Source organism: Typopeltis vanoorti, chromosome 12 (genome assembly GCF_054136105.1).
Source record: "Typopeltis vanoorti isolate ZY-2024b chromosome 12, IOZ_Tvanoo_1.0, whole genome shotgun sequence".
Classification (NCBI taxonomy): Eukaryota; Metazoa; Arthropoda; class Arachnida; order Uropygi; family Thelyphonidae; genus Typopeltis; species Typopeltis vanoorti.
In genome coordinates, this window is record NC_143560.1 from 111,640,346 (window position 1) to 111,658,048 (window position 17,703).

Sequence of the window (17,703 nt, forward strand, 5' to 3'; positions counted from 1 at the left end):
TGTTTTTATTATTATTAACAAAAAGTTGTTCAGTTCTTCATCAAAAATATAATTATTTAGATTTTCCTTTTAAACATGGACAAGTTGCAAGAAAAACTAAATTTAAATTTGATTTTAAATCTCAGGGAAAAAAGGAACTGAAATAATACTTTCAGCAGTGACAATAAATAAGAAATCAACTACAAACTCCCTTAATGAATGGACTCTTTTTGATAAAAGAAAAATCGAAATATTCATCAGCTACAGATTTTAGTATTTTAGAAGAGTTAATTAATTTGGTAAAGGTAGAAATATCGTAAAATGCCCTAAATAGAGTGCATTTAGGGCATTTTGCGACAGCAAATAAAAATTATATATATTTTTTTCAGGTTTAGTATCTTTTTCCTGCATAATTTGGTGCTAAATATTTTAGCTGGGTGGTCACCCTGACAAAGAGATAAGGGTAGGCATTTCGAGGTTAATACAAGTAGTACGCCCAATTATTTCAGTTTATCTACCCTATATATATATATATATATATATATATATATATATATATATATATATATATATATATATATATAATGATAAGCCTTTTTATGTCACGTTTTTAGAAACTCAAGAGCTGCCCTGAGATTCGAGTCATCGAATTCAAGAACCGGCCTACCAGTCCGAAACACGGAGAGTTGGGCGCCGTAGGGGCATAGCCCACCCCCTAGTATGTGTATATATTTTAACAAGGTTGTAATTTAGAAGTAATATGCAATTAGAAATTCGTGGGTAAAAATACGGAACTAACTGCATGCTCCAAGTTTCCTAACAGCAAATTCGGTGTCCATTGGCTTTTAATTAATCTCAAGGGTCGTACTTATATTTTTCCTGATGTGCTAGTGCTTCGGGGGCCCTTCCTTTGTTTGGGGCTCTGAAATTGGTAACAAGTCGAGCCTCGTGCAGCTGTCAGCTACAACTGGTAGTTTAAAAAAATGGACTAAGATTACACCTGGAATTTCAAAATTAGCGTATCATGCCATTTCTTAAGTTTTAGTGGTAACAGCACAACTCAATAAAATTAATAACACGATAGCTATTATTGTTCCCACCCCACTTCCGGCCGATACGAATTGCCTTATATAATTGCAGTATATCAGTATTACAGCTGATTCCCCTGCCGACTTTTGCATCATTGGCAGCAAAGGTTGGTCGATTGGTAGAACCTCTGCTACTAATGGCTTACACAAAAAATTAAGCCCGTTTGAGTGCGTTAGTAGTTGGCCGGGGTTCCAATCGTTCAATGCTGTTGGCACACTCTCCTTCAACGAGACTTTGGACTCCCTGGAGGTGTCGCATAATAATAATTATTGTTGTTGTTGTTCAGTCCCCACACTTTCATTAAACAGTAGCGTTGAAAAGGGTGAAGCATACCACTTTTTATATTCTCTGTTGGATATAATATTGCATGGCATGTCATCCCCTGTACTACATGAATGTGCAAGAGAATTGGCATTGCCTCTGATGAAGTTGTTCAATCTAAATCTAAGCTCTGGGAAAGTTCCAAGGAGTGGACAGAGGATAGGATAGTTCGATTACATAAAGATGGCTCTTAGACAGACAGAAGCAGCAAACTAGAGACGAATCAATAAATATCAGGAGCAGTTGTTAAAGCAGTGGAAAAGTTGGTTAAAGGTAAAACTTAGCATTGGGTGCATAGGGATATGATATTGTACATAATAAAGTGACAGCAGAATTGGATAAAGGAAATGGCCATACTATGATACTGCTGGACTTTGCAAAGGCATTTGAGAGAATACTACATGGAAAACAATTACAAAATAGATGGCGTTGATGGTAGTAATGTCGTAGTAAAGAGGATGAGATGTATTTAACGAAGTGGGGTAGAGTGCCCTCCCATGATGAGTCCTTGGACTCCCTGGAGGTGTCATGTGATAATAATAAAAAGTTGGAGCAAATGGATATGAAGGTAGTAGCATGGATAAGGGCAGTGGCGGATTACTCATTAAGGCAATGAGGCACGTGTCTAGGGGCTTCGGGGGCCCCCAACCCAAGACATTTTCCTATAGTGTTTTAAAATAGATGAATGTTTTCAGTAAACATCATAAAAATCTTGATTATTTTAAGCAAAAATTTTTTCAAAACAATTGTTACGTTTTAATACATATTTTGAACAGCGCGCACTATCTACGTTTTAAATAATGCCGCAATACCAATGGCGGCGCTAATTGACAAGCTTTGTATTTTGAACAGCATGCACTATCTATGCTTTAAATTAAACCGCATTACCAATGTCGGCACACGCCGCTGTTGACAGCTTTGAGGTCACGAAAACTGATTGCATTGCCGAGATAGGAAGTTTCGCCTGGTTGCTCCTTAACTTCATTTGTTATTGAATCGTGCAAGAGTGAGGTGTTTGTTTCAAAAATATCTTTTTAGTGTGACTTCGTGTTGTCATTATTTGAGTGTAGTGCAAGTAAAAAAAAACATGGAAATTGTAAAAAAAACCGATAAAAAATTAAAAAAAAAAATAAAAAGTTTTATTATTTATCATCCTTTAACAGTCAGAAAATCCAGAAGTTACTCTAGCATTGTAAAAAAATCTAATAACAGAAAACCATTCATGATACCATCCAGAACAAACCAAGAGGAATTTCGCAATGAAAATAAGAAAGTTTATTAAGCCAGACTTGGCCAAATACCTTGTAAGTATTGAGTGACTACATGCATTTTTTCCAAACTTGTATCCAAAAGTAAGGTAAGGAGATCTGTTGTGGAACAACGTTTTACACCACTCTTGTTCCACAACAGATCTCCTTATCACTCCACATTGTTGGTTGTTAATGACCTTATTCATTATTTTTGAGTGTACTGAGGTGACAGCAAGGGAATAGTAGTGTGATGGCTAGACAAAAGTTTGCCTTTCATGCTGTTTGGCAGATGCTGAATGAGTGACAGCTTGTAAAGGCAATACAGGATGGTTGTGAATTCTGGAACTGGAGGGATACTGTGAAGATTGAGAATTTTTCTAATGTCCATTTGATGAAAGATTAAAAATCAGAGGAGGCATGCTGTGGGCAGTTTGTGATATAGTATAATGGAATATCTTGCCTTGGTCAAAAATGCAAGATTTGGAAAAATGTTGATGCCGACAAGCTTTATCTTTAGGTAGTGTTGCCTAATCATAGTATGAGAGAGAGAGAGGTGGACACATGGAAGGGCAGAAGTTGCATCCAACAATCTTAGTGAGGGACTAGAAAGTGAAATTTGGGCAGGAGGCCTTTGTCTCCTAATAAGTATGCTGTGGACTCTTTTTTACAGTTATGGACTATAGTGTGAGCTGAGTGAGAAGCTGGAGTTTGAGTTGAGCCATTGAATGTATGCTGAATTTCTGTGTTTGACTGATGTGGTCCAAGTGTTGAAGAACCTAGACTTGGATAGGATTCATATAGATTTTGAGTGTATTGAGAAATAAAGGCTCTCATTCCAACAAGAATAATTTATTTGTTTCAAGCAAGTGCTTGGAGCAGGAGAGTGGAAACAATAACCTAAATAAATGATAATACTGGAATAAACTCATGTAAAATATTATTTTATTAGTATAATTTTCACCTAAGTATCAAAGGCATCTTCAATACATGTAAAAAAAACTAATAATTGTCAGTTATCGAAAAATAACTGATAATTCCAAAAGGCACCAACTAAGTAGCTAATGTATGATAACTAAAAAGGTCATTAAATTTCCTAACTTATTAAAAAAAAATATACAATTAAATAAAATTATTATTTTTAAATCAGCTAATCTCTCCTATCTCCCACAAAGAGCATAGACAATCGGATCTGTTTAATTTAGGAGAGTGAAGTAAAGTTTCACATGTTTCTTCGTGAAGCTGTTCCATTAGGAACTAACCTTTTTGAAGGACTCTTGTCTTGTTCCAATGGACTGTCTAGTGTTGATAGCATAATCTGCAAGTCCAGACTGTTCAGGCTCAAGGTATTGAATAATATAAGACTTGTGTTCTTTTAGCTGAATAAAAGCAGATCTTCCTGGTTGCCCAAAATAAGATAACCCACAAGAGCAAGAAATCTGATAGACACCTGGATAATTGAGACGTGGAAGCTTGTCCTTTGGCGAAGTGAAAAAGGTGGAGATATTTTTGTTGAACAAAAGGCAACAAAAATATTTAGTGGTTTTAAAACTTTCACTATGCATTCACCTAATGCCTTGCACATAAGGGACAGGAATATGAGTTGTTTTTTTCTGTATTTGAAGAGGTAGAGATACCAAACTGTTCAAAGCTCTTTTGATGAAAGAATTCTTATAACTATTAGATTTAAAAAAAAAAAAAAGTGGAAATAATATATTGTAATTCTTTCTATAACAGTTCATCTGAAGAACATAAAGAGTGGGCTCAATGAACCAGTGTTTCAATAGTTTCAGCCTTTTGATTGGGATGGTGAGCTTCAGCATGGATATAATGGTCTGTATGAGTCTTCTTCCGAAAAAATGCCTTTGATGCTTAGATGAAAATTATACTAACAAAATAATATTTTGCATGAGTTTATTCCAGTATTATAATTTATTTAAATATTTGTACTCAGTATTTCCTTATGGAAACAATAATCAGACCATGGAAAAGGGGCAGGGATATTCTGAAGTTATTCCATTTAGCATCATAGTGCCATAGGACATGAGGCTGAGATTAGCTGGGAGGAGGTGGATGTGCAGAAAAACATGGACCAGATCATAGTAAGAGTTACCAGGAAGAGAAGTTGCATCAGTGATATATTTGGAGAGGGTAAGAAAATGTCCAGGATGTTTGGAGTATAATACAGATTAATTTGATATTCTGGTAGGTAGATGAACAATTTGTTAGATAATTACTGACAACAAATAGTTAAGCTTAACTTTCGGTTGGTCTGTGAAGTTAGTGAATGGGAACCAGTTTGAATGATAACCTCTAAGGAAGATTGTCTGACTATTTAGATAATTAGACTAGATGTGATCAACTTTCAGTGCTAAGTACTCTGAGGCCAGAATGGTTATTTGAATTAGGAAAGAGTAGTAAATGTAGCAAATAAAGGCAACAAAATGAGGTAAGGAAACCTAGAGCTAGAGAAGTTTATGGCATGGAATGTCAGACCACAAAAGCACATATTTTGTCTTTCTAACTGAAGACACCATGCATTATGTAAGAAATTTGAGGTAAGGAACAACAGATCAGATTTTTATACTTACAAGTGGTGATGACATTAATGTTACTATTGAGACTCTGGATGTGGAAGTTTATGAATATTTTTGAGGAGGTGGGGAGGGGTAGGGGATGTACTTATTTGTTGCAATTTTTTTATATTTTTGTGGGAGACTTTTTAACTGTATTTTCTCTATAATTTACTCTCCTGTGCAGCAGGAGTGAGAAGGACATGACTCTCACACAGGGAGCACCTAGACACCAGTCAAAGTTTGGCCTTGATGGCTTCCTGTCAGCTGCTATCTTGGACTTCCTACCAGCACTATCTGACAGTAGTAGGATTATTCAGTATCTTGTTGGGAAGGCTTCTGAAGTCTTACTATCAGGCAACTCATTGCAAAGGTGGAGGAAGTTCAGATCGCTATTCTTAGGTATTTTCCATAATGTAAAAACACATTTCCTAGAAAATGTATGCTGTTATTACATTATGGAGGGAGGTCACTACCCAGACCGGTTTCAGCCTTTTTTGAGGCTTCATCAGTGAGTAGCTAGACCTAATACCAAAGTGTATAGCGAAAAGAACTTATGTACCCTGCGAACAAGTTTTCCAAACAGGTGCAACCATTAAGTTACTTAAGTATAAAGAGCTAATAAGCTTCATTTCGGCAATGAAAACATTACTTAAATTAAGGGGATATTAAATCCCGCATAGTTTATGCGGGATTTCGTTTTCATTGCCGAAATGAAGCTTATTAGCTCTTTATACTTAAGTAACTTAATGGTTGCACCTGTTTGGAAAACTCGTTCGCAGAGCACATAAGTTCTTTTCGCTATACACTTTGGTATTAGGTCTAGCTACTCACTGATGAAGCCTCAAAAAAGGCTGAAACCGGTCTGGGTAGTGACCTCCCTCCATAATGTAATAACAGCATACATTTCCTAGGAAATGTGTTTTTACATTATGGAAAATACCTAAGAATAGCAATCTGAACTTCCTCCACCTTTGCAACGAGTTGCCCGGTATTGTACTACGTACTAGGATCACTTGCATTGGCTAACGCTAGTGTCGCCGATACTTTATAGTTTACTATAATCGGCAAGAAACTCTCCGATTCCAATCTTTGAGTTTCTTATTCGGTTTTAAAACTATGCGGGATTTAATATCCCCTTAATTTAAGTAATGTTTTCATTGCCGAAATGAAGCTTATTAGCTCTTTATACTTAAGAAACTTACTATCAGGTTTAATCTACCATGTCATTGCTGGCCTAGTTCACTGAGTGGTCAGCATATCTGGTTTCCAACCAAGAGGCTGCAGGTTCTAATTCCACCATGAATGGATGCCTGCGACTGTCTTTAGGTGGGAGATGAATTTCATTGTTCAAGTGTGAGATCACAATCCTGCTTATTGGAGGGGTTAAGTGGTTTGAAATAGTTCCATGTTTGGTCTCTAGAACAGGGTTTCTGGACTACATAATAATAATAAAAAAAAAGTGTGTGCGTGCGTGTGTATATATATATATATGTGTATATATATATATATAAAATTATAAAAAAAAATCCTTAGCTCACTGACAGTATTAATGTACTATAGTTTACAAACCTTGCGAGCTATATATATATATATATGTAGAAAGTATTTTTACCTTGGGTATAAATATGTTAATATGTTAAAGATACCAAGCAATTTTAAACCTGGTTTTACTCCATTTCCCAAGTAAGCAAACAGACTAAAAGTCAAGTTTGCGCCTGCAATTGATGCAAGTCTAACTGATCCCACAGGTAGTGCAGGACCAGGGCAACTCGTGGCAAAGGTGGAACAAGCTCCGATCACTAATCTTAATATTTACCCTTAATGCCAAAACACATCTCCAAGAAGGGGATGTATGATGTTTTGTATTAAATTAAAGGCAAGGGGCCACTACCCAGACCGGTTTCGACCTTTATTGAGGTCTCGTCAGTGGGAGCTAGGCTAGAAATAGAAATACCAAGATTTAGTAATACAGAGCTTGTAAGTATTTCGCCAAAACAAGTTACCATAAGGTGTTTTAACCTTATTAAATAAAAATCTCTGGAGGAGATATAAATGTAGAAAGTATTTTTATTTTTACCTTGGGTATAAATATGTTAAAGATACCAAGCAATTTTAAACCTGGTTTTACTCCATTTCCCAAGTAAGCAAACAGACTAAAAGTCAAGTTTGCGCCTGCAATTGATGCAAGTCTAACTGATCCCACAGGTAGTGCAGGACCAGGGCAACTCGTGGCAAAGGTGCTTACTTGGGAAATGGAGTAAAACCAGGTTTAAAATTGCTTGGTATCTTTAACATATTTATAACCAAGGTAAAAATACTTTCTACATTTATATCTCCTCCAGAGATTTTTATTTAATAAGGTTAAAACACCTTATGGTAACTTGTTTTGGCGAAATACTTACAAGCTCTGTATTACTAAATCTTGGTATTTCTATTTCTAGCCTATCTAGCCTAGCTCCCACTGACGAGACCTCAATAAAGGTCGAAACCGGTCTGGGTAGTGGCCCCTTGCCTTTAATTTAATACAAAACATCATACATCCCCTTCTTGGAGATGTGTTTTGACATTAAGGGTAAATATTAAGATTAGTGATCGGAGCTTGTTCCACCTTTGCCACGAGTTGCCCTGGTCCTGCACTACCTGTGGGATCAGTTAGACTTGCATCAATTGCAGGCGCAAACTTGACTTTTAGTCTGTTTGCTTACTTGGGAAATGGAGTAAAACCAGGTTTAAAATTGCTTGGTATCTTTAACATATTTAACATATATATATATATATATATACAGGGTGTTCGGGATAAATTTGACATATTTATAATTAATTATATTTTTCCGTAAGTTACATGTATTAACACACACTTCTCTTCATTTAAAAGTTTGGACCCTTCTTCATTCATATACAAGATGTCAGAAAGGATGGATAGCTGGAACCCACCTGAATCATGGAAGAGAATAACTTGTATCATGATGATTCGTGCCCGCCATCAAAATAAGGATATTACGACTGCTGCCCAATGCTCCCTGAATACAGTAAAAACAATCAGGCATGAACTAGAGACTTGCAATGGTGACTACGAGGATGTAGCAAGAAGAAAGATCCCTAGCAGATGATCTGATTGCGTTCGTACAGCAGAATTCCTCGCAAATCTGCAGGAACAGGTGTTGAAGAACCCTGGCATTGGAATTCGGGCTTTGTTCGTGGAGTTGCTAACTGTAGTCAAGCCCTGGATAACAAGGGTAGCCAATGGTAGGCCGTATGTATGGCAGCAGGATTCGGCCCCTTGCCACACCTCTGGGAAAAGTCAAAAATGGTTGTCTGAAAATTTCTACGACTTCACCAGTCCAAATGTTTGGCCTCCAAACTCCCCAGACCTTAACCCCATGGATTATTTTGTATGGGGCGCAGTTGAAAAAGACACCAATCGCACTTCCAGTAATACAAAAGCCCAGTTAATGGATAAAATTAAAACAGTTTTTGCGGCCCTTCCCAGGGAGACTGTAGCATCAGCTTGTTCGAGGTTCCGAAGCAGAATTGAAGCTGTGATCGATGCTAATGGTGGTTATTTTGAGTAAATCTTGTTGATAGTATTGTAATTAACTCTGCCTGTAATGTTTTTTTGTCAATTCATTAAATTTAATAGATACAAAGAAGATTTTCTTTTTCCTTACGAAACTGTCAAATTTATCCCGAACACCCTGTATATATATGTATATTAGGATAACCAAGTAATTTTATAAACTTGGTTATTTTAACTCCTAATTCCAAGTATGCAAACAATCAAGTTTGCGCCTGAAACGAAGTTCAAGTCTAAAGATGTTACAACACCAGGGCAACTCATTGTAAAGGTGAGTAAAGCTCTGATCACTTAGTATTTTCCCATAATGTAAAGCACAACTCACTAGAAGATGTATACTGCAATGCATTATGGGTGGGGTCACTACCCAGACCGGTTTCAACCTTTTTTGAGGTCTCCTCATTGAGTAGCTAGACCCTAAATACCAAGGTTTTAGTAATACGGAGCCTTATCACCTTTACCTATAGAAGTTGCAACAAGGTGTTTTTATTTTTAATAAAAATCTCTGGAGGAGATATAGATGTAATAAATTTTTTAACTTGGGGATATTGTATATTAGGATAACCAAGTAATTTTATAAACTTGGTTATTTTAACTCCTAATCCCAAGTATGCAAAATTACTTGGTTATCCTAATATGCAATATCCCCAAGTTAAAAAATTTATTACATCTATATCTCTTCCAGAGATTTTTATTAAAAATAAAAACATCTTGTTGCAACTTCTATAGGTAAAGGTGATAAGGCTCCGTATTACTAAAACCTTGGTATTTAGGGTCTAGCTACTCACTGAGGAGACCTCAAAAAAGGTTGAAACTGGTCTGGGTAGTGACCCCACCCATAATGCATTGCAGTATACATCTTCCAGTGAGATGTGCTTTACATTATGGAAAAATACTAAGAATAGTGATCAGAGCTTTACCCACCTTTACAATGAGTTGCCCTGGTGTTGTAACATCTTTAGACTTGAACTTCGTTTCAGGCGCAAACTTGATTGTTTGCATACTTGGAATCAGGAGTTAAAATAACCAAGTTTATAAAATTACTTGGTTATCCTAATATACAATATTGCCAAGTGTGAGCAAACAAAGTTTGCGCCTGAAAGTATCTTCAGGACTGAGGTAAGGTGGTACACACCAGGGCAACTCGTTGCAAAGGTGGAGCAAGCTACCAATACTCCTGTCTCAGTATCTCCTATATAATGCAAAACACATCTCCTTGCAGATATGTCTAATGTTATGCATTAAGGGAAGGTCCACTACCCAGAACTAGTTTCGACCTTTATTGAGGTCTCTTCAGTGGGAGCCAGGCCCAAGCTGAGATACCAGGCAGAAGCATTCGCAGGTCATCTCTACCTATAGAAGTTGCCAAATGGTGTGCCACCCATTTTTAATAAATTACTCTGGATTTAGAGAAAGATGTTGAAAGTTTATTTTTCACTTGGTTAGAATATAATAAATTTAGTTTAATTTAATTTGGATTTCACTTGGATGTGAAAGTAACCATGTGAAAGATTGTAGGAGATAATGTTTTTTTTTTTTTTTTTTTTTTTTTTAATCAGCTAATCTTTCCTAACTTTATTTTATTTAAATTAGCTACTTAGGAATAAACTCATAAAAATATTTTACGAGTTTATTCTGGTATTATAATTTATTTAAATATGCCAACTCACAGTGTTTCCTTATTGAAATGAAAGTAACTTACTACTTAAACATTTATTTACTAAGAGATCATTTCATATAATTAACTTTCGGGTGGTAAATGTAAAACTAACTTTCAACACATTCAGTAGACTTATATTTATATCCTGGTATAAATATTAGGTAATTCAAGGAGTTATGTCATTGTCCCCATACATGGATTTGCATTTCCTAGTGCATGACACTAATGATGTTATACTGTGATATATATATATATATATATATGAACTTAAAAGGGAAATATAACAGTAAATTATGTTAGTCAAAGGCAACTGATTGTATGAATATGTTGGTGTTACAAAATCAGAAAGCATTAAGGATATTATTTTTGGCTACAAAGAGCTTTTATACCAAACATAATTTCTCTAGGTATAAAGTGAAGTGGATAACAGTTGAATTTATAAGGCACATTGACTAAGTAGAAATGTTTTAATCATGAACATTATACATTGATAATGAGACACTGAGATTATTAAAACTCTCTGTGCAAAAAGTAATATATTATAGTTTTGTTTATAAGCATCAAGGAAAGAAATAATCATTTGGTTGTTTAAATTAAAAAAAAAAAGAGGCATTAAAAGCACATGGTTCTTATGATAAAAACATAAATTACTAGTGAGAAAGAAGTAGAGAGTGAACCCAGTGATTTCCCCAGGAAGTTGATTAACATGGATATGAGGGCTAGATGTTTTGCTGGAGAGTTACAAATTAGGGTGGATTACTAACAGTGATTGCTACGTTTTCTGTAAGTGAATGAGGTTTAGGAGAGGTATCAAGAGCATTGTGCAAATGATGAACAGTGTAGGCTACATGCAGTGACTGTTGGAACTTCATGGTGATAAGTGTATGATAATAATAGGGATAGCATACTATAGATTAGTCACTATTTTAGTAGTGTGATTAAGTATCGGTAAAGTTACTTTATGCCACAGCTCATAAATGAGCCTCAGTAATTTGCTCAGTTTCTATAATAAAATGATGTTGAGTTAGGTAAAGCAGATGTCTACACCATGACATTCTTGGTGACAAAGGTATGTGAGATGATACATCATGAAATTTATTGCATATATATGGGAACTAATATAAACCTGAGTATCGATAACAGGGTTAAGTGCCATTGGATAAAGATGGGTATTAAATCATAGTCAAAGAGATTACTGGTGATGTTTAATTTATATATTGATGATATTGAGAGAATATGAGATTGTTTAGTGCTGATGCTAAACTGGGTTGGGCATTTGTAAGTGTAAATACAGTAAAGGTGGTGTAGAGATCTGCAGGATGATTAACATTATGAGAAAAGAATAACTGTTCTTAGTTTAATGTGGAACAATATAAGGTTATACACTTTTAGATGAAAAGATTATAAGCTATGTATTGCACTGCTGGAACTGCAAGGAATTGGAATTTTAAGCAATTGATGGTGGATGGTAAGTTGAAGTTCAAGGATACATTGCAAAATAGAATCAAGGAATGACTTTGAGAAACACTAACAAATTGGGTGAAGGAAGGAAGAAGATATTACATGCTGAACTACAAAGAAGGAAATTATGAACAACCAAGGAGTATGCTGGGATCTGTCCCATAGTTTCAAGTGTTTGATGAGAATGATATTGGCAATGCATGGGACTTGTTTAAACAATACTTAAATGATGCAGTATTGGAACATGGCTCTAGGGTTCAAAGAATAAATAGGATAGGAGTGAAATGGATGTCATTCTTATTAAACAAGAGATTCTTTAAGAAAAGATGTTAAAACTATTGTAAAGAAAGCTAAATATGAATATGAAAATAAATTGGCTATGCATGCTAAAGACAACTCAAAAGAATTTTATCATTATGCTTCAAGTAAGAGAATGACTATTGAATGCAGATGAGACCATTCAACTAATAAATGCCCATTTTGCTGAAATTTATCAACCTGATGTATGCAACATTTGAGCTCACTACTACTACTTCTTCACTGGATGAAGAAATTCAGGTGTATGAAGAGGAGGTGTTGCATAAGTGAATAAGAATTCCACAATAGGGACTGATAGGATAACTGCACAGATGCTAAAAGATCAGCTGAACTGGCTCTTTCTTTGACCATGCTATATGATTTGAGTCACAGAACAAGGAAGATTCCACAGGAGTAGAAGGAATATATGATAATTCCATTTCACAGGGTGGTACAAAAACTGAAGTATCCAGCTACTGGCCTATCAGTATATTTGGGGTTGTGGTGAAGATTTTGGAAAAGTTGATAAGGATTCACATACAGAAAATCTACACCATGAGTTTACTAAGGGAAGATCATGTTTGAGCAACTTGATCACATTTTATAATACTGATACCATTGAGTTAGACAAAGGGTATTGGATATACCATTGGAGAATATATTATTGGATTATAAAATATTAGCATGGATAAGAGGATGGCTGAATGATAGATATCAAAAAGTGGTATGTGGGAAATGCAAGTGCAAGATTTAAGGTGACCAGTGGTATACTGCAAGGAGCTGTCTATTGTTATTCAGTCTTTATGTTAATGACATTGGGAGGGATTTGAAAGAAGATTCATACAGCTATTTGCTAATGATGCAGCAATTATGGAGTATAGAAGGATTTGTGGGCATGTGAAAATGTCTATCAATTCAATGTTAGTATATGTAAAGCTATGCACTTTCGTGTGATGAGATACCCAGTGTCATATATTGGTGGTATTGTGCAAGAATCACCTGATCAGTCTTGGGGATCTTGGAGTTTTAGTTGAAGTTCAAGAGCCATATAGCAAAGATTGCAATTACAACTGAGAGGATAATTGTAATGATTGAAATGAACTTTGACGTGTAAACATGAGGAAGTCATTTTGCTTCTTTACAAGGCCTTGATAGACTTCACTCGGACTAATGTACATTGGTCTGGTCTCTTTGGTGATACTGATACAGAGGAGAGTGTGAAATACAGATTATGAAGACACCACAAACAGGAGAAAGAAGGGTGACATGATTGACTTACAAATTTCTGAAAGGTTCATACAGGATTTCTAGCAGATCAAATTTTTCAGTGATATAGAGAAAGATTTAAGGGGAGAGAGGAAGGTGTTTAGTTGTTTGCTGATGACGCAAAACTGGGGAGAGCAATTGTTGATAAAGGCGATGTAGATGTCCTGCAACACGATTTAAATAAATTGGCACTGTGAGCAAGATAATGATTGTCAATTTAATGTTGCAAAATGTAAGGTTATTCACTTCAGGTTGAAAAGGTTGCATACAGTGTATCATATTAAATGAGGCTAGGGCCTTGGGGAATAAAGTTGAAATTTAGAAGGCATATTGCAAAAGTTGGTAAAGATAGAGAAGTTATTATCTCTCTTTATAAGGCTATGATTTGGTCACTTCTTGACTACTGTGCTCAGATTTAGTTCACCTGGGTTTCTTGGAGATCGGGGGGGGGGGAGTAGTAGAGAGGATTCAAAGACAAGTGACTAAGCTGGTGACAGTCTGTGGAATGCTCCTTATGAGGATAGGTTGATGGTGTGGGTTACAAAATAATTTAGTTGACATGATAGAAACTTTTAAGCTATTAAGGGGGGGTTTTATAAAATTGATGCAAAGGAAATTTTTTTTTTAATATATGACACATAAAGGGAGCGTGCAAATTAGATGCTTTGCATGGAGAGTAGTGAATGAGTTTAAGGAGAGGTGTGATAGGTTTTGGGTGTATAATAGCCTCTCACAACGCGTCTCAGTCCAGATATCGTATAACAATAATAATTCATTATAATAAACTTTTAGTGATTACTGTTGAGGTGTGCACCTTTTCTTGAACAAATCCCAAAAAGCACTAGCTATTTAGTCTCATTAGTGTTTTTGATATTGAAAATCCATTAAATATGGAAATAGACAACAGGATCAACAAAGCCTGGTATAGCAGGAAGTCAAATGAATAAATTTGTATGGAATAAACAAGAAATTAGTTAAAACACTAAATTAGCAGTATACAAGGCAGTGTTCAAACCAATTTTAACTTATGGATCTGAGAGCTGGGTTAGAAGTAAACTTGACTAAAGACTGCAGATATGAGAGTCCTGAGAAAGATTAGGGGCATGAACAGATGGCATCAATGGCAATATAATATTAAAAACGAGGATATTATGAAATAACTTGGCATTGTCAGCAATGAGAAATGCATTAGCAGAGCTAATCTCAGGTGGTATGGTCACTTAAACAGAATGAGAGAGAGAGGAAAGATTGGCAAAACAAGTGTTCTCTGCCGGGTTAGCAGGAAAAAGACCCAGAGGAAGACCAAGATATAGGTGGCTTGATATGGTAAAAAGTGCATTAGAAGATAGAAATATAAGATCTGACAACATTGAAGCCTTGACAGGTAATAGATTGATTTGGAGGAAAATTGTAGATAAAAAGTTAGTAATGATGTAAATTTTTCATGTAGTACCATCATATCCTGTACATCCCTCAAGGGTAAATGTCATGAATTTGATGATGATATTGAAAACAAAAATTCTTTTGTAAATTTACAGACAATCCACGGGGTCTGACTCTGTAGGAAACCTACACTATTTTTCACGCAATGCTTCTTGTATGTCTCTTTGACCTTGTCCACTGACAAACACTGAACTACTTCTGGCAACCTATTCTATTTACTATTTTCCAAGCAAAAAACTAACTAATCTGCATACCTTGCTAGAATTTCTTAGGTTTGACTTCCATTATTTTCTCTCTTATATAGGATAGATGTAGAAGAAAATTGTCAATTTTTCTGTATCTGCCTTATACAAACCCTTATAGCCTATGTTTCTATCATATCTCCTCTTTAATGTCTATTAACCAAATTTTGTGATCACAAATCTTTAATTTATCTCATGGCAAATGTTCCAAAGACCCATCACACTCTAGATCTTCTTCTTTACTTCATCTTCAAGAAACTCAGGTAATAAAATTTGTGCACAATTATTCAGATGTGGTCATGTCAAAATCTTTATAAAGAGTTATAATAATTTCCTTAGCTATAATTGCTACTGTGTTCTACATCAAATTAATTCTGATCCTATGAGCTATTCTGTCCATTACTGCAATATGTCTGAACTTCTACCACTTGTCTGCTCTCATCTCCAAATCTTGGTTAACAAAACAACCTAAGTAACACACATTTACATTATTTTATTAAATTTGAATAATATTATACAAACCTTCCGAAACATCCCCGTATACAATTGACATGAAGAAAAATTTGAAGTAGTAATAAACTTAATATTAGGTTAAGTATTCACAAAATTTAGTGTAATTACACAGTACATTTTCAATTTCACAATAGTATAAGATCTAAAGAATTTTGAAGCAGGAAAAATTAGAAAATTACTGTACAGTAAGTAAATATAACAACTCAAATATTTTATCTTGAATTTATAATAAGCAATAAGTATACTAAAATAGCTTAATAGTGCTTAACATTAATAAAAACTGTACATGGTTAACAATTATTAAATAAAATGGCAGTGAATTTATGATTTGAGCAGTGAAAACATATAACCTTTATATGTGAATTACTTTGAGAACTCATCTGTTTTGAATTTTAGGAATAATGAAAGTACTTTATTTTAAGTAAGTGGGAATGTTTGATTATGGATAAGCTCTATATGAAATTTAATTTCATATTAAATGGTTAAGTGGGTTTTCTTTGTTTTTTTTTGTTACAGAATATGACAGGGGAACAACATAAAATTTTCTTTAACAATTTAAGAATATATATATATATATATATATATATATAAAATCACAGAACGAGATTGTAAAAATCCTAGTTGAGTTCAGTATCTCTTCATTTCTTCCATCAGAGAAGTTCAAAGGCACTGATTTTTTGCATATGAACAAAGCCAGAGTATTCATCAGTGAAAAAACTGACATACATGTCCTTTTCCATACCATTCACTATTTGAACTGATCACTTCTGGGATGGTCCTTTTGTATTCTGGGGAGGGACTTGTTGAAGAGCATTCATAAGATCTGCTCCAGGATAACTACATAATTCACAATAGCCTGGTGGTCCTTGAGGACCTGGAGGACCACGTATACCTGCAATACCTTGCTTGCCAGATGGTCCTCGTTCTCCTGTCCGACCTGGAAGACCAATACCTGCTGGACCTGGGGGACCTAAAATGAAGTAATATTGAAAATACAAAAGTAAATTTCTCAGTGATTTTAAACTAGATAATTCAATATTAAAATCTTTCTCTCTCTATAATAGCACAACATAATGGGGGGGGGGTTCAAGCTACATCTAATGACTGAGCAGTGAAGTATCAATTACTTTCCAATTTTCATATCTGAATAACAGAAATAAAAGTGGAGAGGTCTGTTAAATCCAATGTGGCATGAATGCTTATATTAAAAAAAAAACTTCCTCCTTCCAACTAGAGAAGGGGAAAAACAGATTACACTGCAGGATTCCAATAATATAACAAATAACAATTTGCCACTTTCTTTTATTTATGGTAATCCCACTCCAAATTTTCCAGCTCAGATGAATGTATTTGTCTCTGACATGTGGGGTTAATACCCCACATTTTAATAAATAGATTGATTTACAGAGCCTAGTGAATAGGAGATGCATATGATTGCAACATAATCTGATACCAGCTCATTTCCAACTTAATGTGAAGAAGATTTTTCATAGAACGGAGGAAACAAGAGGTCAGCCTTGAAAGCTGCTTAAGGAGGATGTGAGAACAGGGTGGTGAGCATGTTCTTTACATGAAATGGGTTTAATAAACGATTTTTTTTGTGTGGACCTCTCATGAATCTTGATACACTGGAGGTCCAATGTTAACAAAAGAGCTCTTCTAGCAGCAAGGCTTATACGTTGGTCATACATAGCTGGAAATTAGTTTACGGAATTAACAACGCATATAAAGTATATTAATTAAAGGCAACTTTAATGAATAACTTCTATATTTTGGTAACGTCACGTTGCCATCTTCAGGAACATAAAGATATGGTATGTGCACGCAGGCACTAACAAAAGCAAATGAGGAAGAAAGCAAGAAACTAATATTGTTCCTAAAGTCCTAATGGTGCCCCCTGGCGGGCTAATTTGGTTGTCTTGGCAGTTGGGCTGAAGTCCTCATAATGTAAGTCTCCCAAATTTGGGGTAGTTTCATGCACCCAAATTTGTTGAGGTTTGGAACGTTTTTTAGAGCTGCTGATGATTCCTTCTGA

The 17,703-nt window shown here is 35.2% G+C and overlaps 1 protein-coding gene across 5 annotated transcripts in view; it reads right to left on the reverse strand.

Moving 5' to 3' along the window:
• Positions 1 to 15,637: 15,637 nt before the first annotated feature.
• Positions 15,638 to 17,703, reverse strand: part of LOC150101139 (uncharacterized) — a 916,744-nt gene continuing 914,678 nt past the window's right edge. For all 5 annotated transcript variants that reach the window (XM_090401523.1, XM_090401522.1, XM_090401520.1 and 2 more), the window contains one exon: positions 15,638 to 16,638. In XM_090401523.1, coding sequence (XP_090257649.1) covers positions 16,430 to 16,638 — 209 coding nt within the window. In that variant the 3' untranslated portion in view covers positions 15,638 to 16,429. The remainder of the gene's footprint in view (positions 16,639 to 17,703) is intronic.